Genomic DNA, 8,160 nt, shown 5'->3' with positions numbered 1-8,160 from the left:
TGAATCCATAGAGTTTTTTTCCATCACAATAAGAAATGCCTATAACAATCTAGATTTTGTATTTGGATATCATCGGGAAACACAAATAAACTCAAAAGCAAAATTGTATTTGGCACTTTTGATGGTTTCCTTTAGGGCCCAAATGGTAAGCAAAACCTTAACTATATGTACTTAACTAATTTCATTTATAAACAATAAATTGGCTTTCTTTGAACTAAATATATACAACCTTCTTACATTTCACTTTAGTTCATGGAACATAAATTGGAACTGACTCTTATAACAAATACAAGATACGGTGAGTGAAATCATTTCATTCAGGAGCGAGGATTAAATTAACTGATCGAGGCGGCTGTCTTTGGTTTCCTAAGTTTTATTTTTTTTTCCTGAGTACAGGAAGATGGGATAGTGCTAAAAATAAATTTTCAAAATTTGTACTCATTCTGAGTGCAGGAAGATGTGATAGGGCTAAAAGATATGGGTGAGGATGCTTATAGAATGTTCATATCATGGAGTAGGATCCTGCCAAGTATGTTTTACCTCTCTAACTTCATAAATGGGTGTGGATGCTTATAGAATGTTCATATCATCATGGAGTAGGATCTTGCCAAGTTGTATAATAATATGATGTCTTATATGAGCTACTCTTGGTAAGTTATTATTGAATTTGCATTACGATGAGCATTTCAAAGCAATAGAACTACAGTTGAACTTGCAATAGCTCAACAACCTTTATTCGATACGCAACAAACGTTGGTTGCAAAGAGAGCCACCTTAAACATTTTTTGGTTGTAGAAATTTTAATAATTTTGGAGTAAAATATATCAAAGCTTAAAAATTTTTACGAGTGTTCTACTGATAATTGATGGATGATAATTATTTGGTCCAAAAGAGTGAAGAGTGTTTGTGTGAATTATTGTTATACTTATTTTTGTGGCACTTTATTAAAACCATCAAACTTAACCCTTTCAACATTAGTGCAATATTGGAAGAACTTTGTGGTACTATTTCTTCATTCGAACTTTGTTTTGCAATGTGCTTGCAAAAATATTAAGAATTGATAAATCTACTATAAGAAATAAGAAAAAAGGTGAAATAAGATGGAATATTTTAGCATTTTATTGTAAGTTCAAGGTGTGTGTTAGAAACTTCAAGTTTGGAAAGAGAATGTTATTTGAAAGGCTTACTCTTCTTCCATCCATTTGATTATTAGATTGTTCAAATCTGAATTGAAAATTAATGGTCATTACTCATTTTATCCACCCAATTTTACGTTAACACTTTGACATATTCACATTGACGAAAGACATAGAACGACATAATCTTCTCTGTTATTCATGTTGGAATTGAATAAGTATATTTTGCATGTATACAAACAATCACCTAGAAAAAGAGAAAATATTTGGGGGAATATTCTAAGTAGGTGAACACATTTTCTTAAAGAGAATTTTTTTTTGTATTCATCAATTCATCGTAGAACACGTTCATGTGATAAATATTTTCACGTTCATGTGTATTCTTTGAGGATATGAAAACAATCAATCTGTTTTAGTGATTTGATAGATATTTTAGTGATTTGTACACATTAGTATGTAAGGCGAGCGGTGATGATTTACCGCTAAATCACCATAAATATAAGAAAACTATTATACAAGCTAGATTGAGTTTAAGATAATTCCATTTGAAAATTACGGATTAATATCCTAAACTACGAAGTAAAGAGGCTATCTCAATTTGATTTCTTAGTTTCCAAGTACTTATGCACTATAATCGCTACTCATTAATATATTTCGGTTTATTTTCAATAAAAATATATTCTGATTCGAAAATTTGCCGCTAAATCAACATAAATCTAAGAAAACTATTATACAAGCTAGATCGAGTTTAAGATAATTCCGTTTGAAAATTACAGATTAATATCCTAAACCACAAAGTGAAGATGCTATCTCAATTTGATCACTTAGTTCTCAAGTACTTATGGACCATAATCGCTGCTCATTAACGTATTTTGGTTTATTTTCAATAAAAATATATTCTGATTGAAAAATTTGTGTGAGACATTTTGTAAAGTTTTTTCAGCAGACAAAATATTTAATAGATATCAGGTGTATGCCCAGTCCAGAATCTAGTACAGACTAAAACACAAATTACTAATAGTAAAAGACACTTGTCATACCCACACAAATTACTAATAGTAAAAGACACTTGTCATACCCATAGGATATGACATATTTCACATGATGGCGCAAAGTTCTGGATTGTAGTCGCGAACCTCAGCCCAACAGATACGTGGTGTGCCATATTGGCAAGGAGTGCAAACCGGGATATTATTATCGGGTTTCTTTTGAGTCTCCACTATTTTCTCAGGAATCGGAGTGACACTGACCAATTCGGTGAAACCAACTTTCTTCCTTAATAAGATTGTGAGGCAGGTTGAATCGATTCCCTCCCCTGTAAGCTCAATTTCGTTCTTGCTATCACCTTTTAATTCTACCGATATCACGCCTGCACAACATTCTTGTCATTCAAATGATACAACCTTACAGCAAATAACACAGAGACTGTAAGGTGCATACCTGGTACACTAACAGCAATTTTCATTGCTTTAGTTCTCGACTTGGCATTATTCATTGAGAACACCCTGATTACAACCTTTTGCTGCAACATTAGTTTAACCAATTACACACTAAGTTAAATATGCAATACAAGAATTTGGGTACCGCTACTTTCTAATTATTATTCATACACGTTCTAAGATAATTACGTACCGTCATTGGATTGGTGTGCAACGAGTTGGAACTGATATATGTAATTGCACAAGGCTGTGATTGAGTGCTCTGTATATATGGCTGCAGCTATAAGACCTCTAGTTATACTTTCTTTTTTTCGACAAACTGCGAAGTCGTTGACAATTGAAACCGACATTTGTTCAAAATGAATATTCCTTTTGATAAAGACCTTGTTAAGAGGTGATAAATTGTTCTGGAAAAATCAACGCAAGAGAATAATTGACAACATCCACACTGAACAGTAATGTCAAGAAGTCTTCTTGTTATGTACTGGTTTTTCCCAAAATGTCAACTTAAAGGAAGGAGTCTTATAGGCTGGAGGCGTCATTCAAGGATTAATTTTAAAACAGGATTAAGGATAAATAATTAAGAAAGATAGCACAGTTGATAGCATAATTAAGAAAAACAATGATACTTGAGTTGTATCGGCGTTTAAATAATAAGCGAATTTGTTCAAACGAATCGCCCCCACCCATAGTACAAAATATCGCGATATATCGCGATATATATCAAGATTTCATGGAAAGATAAATAAATATCGCGATACTAATTTGGATAAATACCAGTACAAAAATCGACGATATTTGTTGATATATCGCGATATTTCGACGATATGTTTTGTTGTCGATATTGTCGGAGATAATTGGTGCTGGTGATTGCAAACCGACGGAGAAAATCCAAAAAGGCTACTCCTACCCTCTCCCACGCGAGATTGCCAACCCACGAATTTTGATGGGTAGTTCTCCACTCTCGCACAGCTCTGAGTATATTAACTCCTGGAGAGATCTTCTTACTTTCTTAGCATATTTCATCAAACAAGTTGAGAGTTTCTTAGTATACTTTCTTTAACAGAGCTTCGACCTTTCTTTTAAGAAGGTACGTAAGAAGGATAAAGCGGTGCCAGCTTCTCCCACTTATTATTGCTCGTCTCTTGTTCAGTTTATTACAAAGAGATAGAGAGCTTGTATTTATTCAAGTTTAAGTTACTAATAATACTGTTTTTGATTATTGATTCTTATTATTATGTTCTGTTTCAAGCTTATTATTATGTTATGTTTCATGGTCGCAATGAAGGTGGTGGAGAACAACCTTTGTCTAAAATAGAAATCCATAAAGCAACTTTCTCGCTTCAGGACTCTGCTTCTATTAAAGCATCACCGCTTGTTCTTGGCTCCAAGGTAAAGATACTTATTCTGTTTTCTTTTCACCATTGGATTATGCAAAATTGTTAAACTGGTATTTGGTTTTGCTTGTATATATTGCTTGCAGGGTGAAAATACAAGGTGGGTAAATGTGGAACTTGAATACCGTAATGCATCTAATGAGGACTGGGTTGGAGTCTTTTCCCCTGTAAATTTCAAGTAATGCTATTTTCTAAACAACCTTATTTTGAGTTGTGATATATTGAGTTTGAGCACTATTTTCCGGTCTGCTACTTGTTTCTTTATTTATTTTTTTGCAAAATGCAAGTTTGGTTTATTAAGTTTATCTAAAATATACATCATGCCTTAGGGATAATTTCTAAGACGAATTACAATTTCATTTGAGAAAGGAGTGCTAAAAGCATGTTTGAAGAAATAAGTCGGTTATGCTCTATATATTCATGTAAGTTTCTTTTTCCTCTATTTGAGCATGTTTTCTTCTTCATAGATGATCAACAATTCAGAGGGATCATATACAGCTTTGGTCCTACTTGAAGTATCATATTCTGCCAGATTACACAATATAACCTTTTTCTAACTGAGTTTTAACAAGTTACTTTGTGCTTCATTCATTTTTTTAACATCGTTTCTAGCACGACATAGAAGATGAAAATCATTGGTATTGAGCCTATAGGTACGCTATAATAGGGCTCAAGAGGTCATTTCACATCTCTCAGATCGTGTGCTTTCGGTTTCATGTTTAAAATGAAAGGCCTTCTTTATATTTTGTAACCAAATTCTGTAGGACTGTTTAGGTATTTACTTGTTTATATATTTGTTTTGATTTTTGGTTTCATGCTAGACATATAGAGGATGATATCCGTAGGTTTGGACCTGTGGGATCACTTGTATTCCTGTATGTGCACTGCCTTGAGGAGTTTAGGGATCATCATACTCTTAGATTCTGCTTGAGTGCTCATTGGACAATTGGATTGCTTTTTCACATGAGTAAATATTATGCCAGTGTAAGGTAGGTAGGCTGAGCCTTACAATCTAGGAAATAGAGGTTGGAATGCACAATACTTATCAATTTAAGTATTTATTGAGATTTGTCCTCACATGAATACATGTGCTGGGGTTGTATTTTTCAGCTTGGGTATTTGGAAGGGGCATAGTTGGAGGTGAGAGGAAAAAAGGCAATTGAAAAAACTTACCCCACAACATTTATAAGAATAGAGTTAAGTCTTCTGTATATATTATGTGGCTGTCTGAGGAATAATGGTTTAATGCATGATATACGTAGATTATAATACTCATTAGTTTCATGAGCCAATTATATCAGCTTATGAGAGTCTTTGTCTCGAGGGTTAAGCCTCACATATTCGTTTGTTGTGTTTAAGGGGATCATTTCCGCGATTCAGATTAGGCTTGGTATTCCATGTTTATGAAGAAAAGATTTCTCTGTATAATTTTGTGACCACTTATTTGTATTTCACACTGTCTTCATTCATCTTATTTGCCTATGGTTTCAGCCACAAGCCCACGATATACATAGTTGATGAGAATCTTTAGTTTTGAGCCGCGCTCGAGCATGTATATATGTAAGTGCATCAGCCACCATGTTAGGTTGTTAGTAGGGCCGGTCATCGAGTCGAGCTATTCGTGAGTAACTCGAGTTCGGCTCGTCGAAGGCTCGACTCAAACTCGTTCGCACAAAAGTATGAGTCGAGCTTGAGCTTAATTTAAAGATCATTCTAGATAGCGAGTAGTTCGAGTTCGAGTTCGAGTAGCTCGCGAGTTACTCGTGAGCTACTCGAGTCGAGCTTGAGCTTGAGCTTGAGTAGCTCGCGAGCTACTCGTTTTATAAGCCCATACGTAGTATATAATTCATAATTTATACGACATTTTATACTTTATACCCAACTATAATTTACAATTTATACTAGTTTTAATGTTTTATATACATTTTTTTCGAGTTTGAGCTCGAGTTCGAGTTCAAACGAGCATAACGAACTTCGAAGTTCGAACCTCGAGCTCGAGCTCGGCGAAAAAACGAAGTCGAGCGAAGTCGAAGCTCGAGCTATTAGTATAACTAGGGCGAAGTCGAGCTTGAGCTTCAATATTAAGCTCGAATCACGAAGTTCGAGTCGAAGCTTCAGTATGTGCGAAGTCGAGCTCGAGTATAGCAAAACTTCGACTCGGGTAGCTCGATGACCAACCCTAGTTGTTAGCTTGTCCGTAGATATCGCGATTTCAAAACCGTCAAGTGTGTTGATCACCGATTAATTTGTGTGCCATTACACCGTTTAGCTTGCAACAAGTCGGTCCGCACGACTGCACCACCGATAATTTGTGCGCATCATGGTTGCTTTGTTTGAGCCTTTAAGAATGGCTAACATCTCAACTCACGCCGTAAACAAGTTAGTGAAGGACCCATCATTGTACACAGCCAAAACATTACCAACATAACTTTTATAACACCCTCATGGCCTATAGATCTTGAAATCAGAGATCTTTCCTTTTTAAGAGTTATTTATTCCTCATTCGGTGCTCCCAATGATGTCACAATCTTGTTTTAAGGAGCTACTATGTACATGATTCTACCAATTTTAATTGCTGCTATCCTGTTACGTGCATTATCTTCAAACTTTGTGGATAGACCTACCAGTTTAATATTCATTTCTCTAATAATAAGTTCAACAACAAGAGCATGGGTTCTTGAGGAGCTTGTCAAGATTCCTTTGGTCCTAGATCAATTCACAGTTAATATATGACCCTATCTTTGTTTTTGCTTGTAATGAAAACAGAAATTGAGTAACACTTTGTACATTTATCCGTTTCAGGTTACTATTTCATACATTGATTTGTAGTAGTGGAGTTGGCTTTTGATTCTCTTGGGGAGTTGGCTTCGATTCTCTTCGTAAAACTTCTACCCATTATGTATTAGTCTATTAGATCATTTAAAAGCAGAATGCTATGCATTTTTATTCATTAATTTGCATAGATTGGTTAATAAGCTTACTATTGGTTTTGGACTACGGGAAAACTATTTATGGATTGTAATAAAAACGAACTGCCTACCTATATAATGAACTAACGTACGTACTGTTAAGCAGATTGCAAGCATTGCCAATTAATGACAACTTAATTCAGTCACACAATCTTATAGTTAGCAGTCCAGTACTAAAATCTTGTTAAGATAACAGAACTAGTTATGTTCCTTTTATATTAGTTAAGGAGTTGTTGGAACTCATATGAATAAAGAAGTTGTTGACTCAGATGTCCAACCCCCACTTCTATTTCTATTGCTAGTTCCCTCAGGCAGAGAGGTCGCCTAATAAAAAATGACAAGCATACAATACACACCGTAGGCAGAGTCCCTTTCTTCGAATTCCTCGCCTAGAGCTGAAGCTACCGAGAGGGAGACGTAGGCCGAGACTAGAGTCCGAACCTTCACTTTCACCTGAAACTTCGATCTGTCATATAAGGGCCCTATAAAATCATCTCTAGATACTTCAAGAAATCCCACTTTTGCCTTGCATGATTCCCCAAGTTGTGGATAATAGTTTGGTCGCCGCTTCTGTGAATGAAATTATGGAATTTTTTGAATTTGAAAGGGTAACACGGGTGAGGTTTGGACTTTGAGTTCTACATGTGAGTAGTGTGAAGGTGTGGTGTATATATATGCGAAGTGTGGTATCTCTGGTTGGAACTAATAGAGGTGTATAACAATGATATAAGTGGAAATGATGTATATGTTGTTTTCATTTTAATTCTTGTATATAATTTATAGTATTCTTTTGATTCGAGGATTGGTTACTTGACTTAACTGGCATTGGTCGAGATGGTTAAGTAGCTGGTTCTACGAATCAATATATATTTGAGTAGTTGGGTACTTGGGTTTACGAGGTATGAGATTTTAATATATGTTATAGAAGTATATTATATGATTTTCAGGTTATGACAGGTTTTAAATTTATGAAATATTGAAAATACAAAGGAAACTCTGCCGATTTTTTTTTAGAATGTGATGTTAAGTGGTGGTTTTATATTTGAGTTATGTATATCATAAGATATTTTGTATTCTTGAAGTCATCTAGAAGAGGATTGTACCCATCTTTGGTCCTTGTCTTTGAGGGTAGAGCAAACTCTTCCATGAACTTATATGTACCAAGCTACATCCAAAGGGGTAGATGTGAACATATTATAGTAATTGAGCTGAAAATTTT

The 8,160-nt window shown here is 34.9% G+C and overlaps 1 protein-coding gene and 1 long non-coding RNA gene across 2 annotated transcripts; one reads left to right on the top strand and one right to left on the bottom strand.

Moving 5' to 3' along the window:
• Nucleotides 1-2,070: 2,070 nt before the first annotated feature.
• LOC147520215 (heavy metal-associated isoprenylated plant protein 16-like) lies at nt 2,071-3,068 on the bottom strand. The gene is made up of 3 exons (XM_086594936.1): nt 2,769-3,068; nt 2,577-2,658; nt 2,071-2,505 (listed from the first exon to the last, which is right to left on the bottom strand). The coding sequence occupies exons 1-3, from the start codon at nt 2,772-2,774 to the stop codon at nt 2,234-2,236; spliced, it is 360 nt and encodes a 119-aa protein (XP_086451062.1). The 5' UTR covers nt 2,775-3,068; the 3' UTR covers nt 2,071-2,233.
• Nucleotides 3,069-3,401: 333 nt separating this feature from the next.
• On the top strand, nt 3,402-6,831 carry LOC147520214 (uncharacterized). The gene is made up of 4 exons (XR_015214389.1): nt 3,402-3,665; nt 3,864-3,967; nt 4,059-4,150; nt 6,775-6,831. It is a non-coding gene; the product is annotated as an uncharacterized LOC147520214 (long non-coding RNA).
• The last annotated feature ends 1,329 nt before the right edge of the window (nt 6,832-8,160 follow it).

This window comes from Coptis chinensis, chromosome 2 (assembly GCF_015680905.1).
Source record: "Coptis chinensis isolate HL-2020 chromosome 2, ASM1568090v1, whole genome shotgun sequence".
In the NCBI taxonomy this organism is placed as follows: Eukaryota; Viridiplantae; Streptophyta; class Magnoliopsida; order Ranunculales; family Ranunculaceae; genus Coptis; species Coptis chinensis.
The sequence above is the reverse complement of the archived record's forward strand: the minus strand, read 5'-3'. Positions and strand labels throughout refer to the sequence as shown.

What these genes read in the sequence shown, in the direction of transcription:
- LOC147520215 (XM_086594936.1), bottom strand. An exon ending in AATTGCTGTTAGTGTACCAG is followed by an intron (nt 2,506 to 2,576) that starts GTATGCACCTTA and finishes AATGTTGTGCAG; the next exon opens with GCGTGATATCGGTAGAATTA.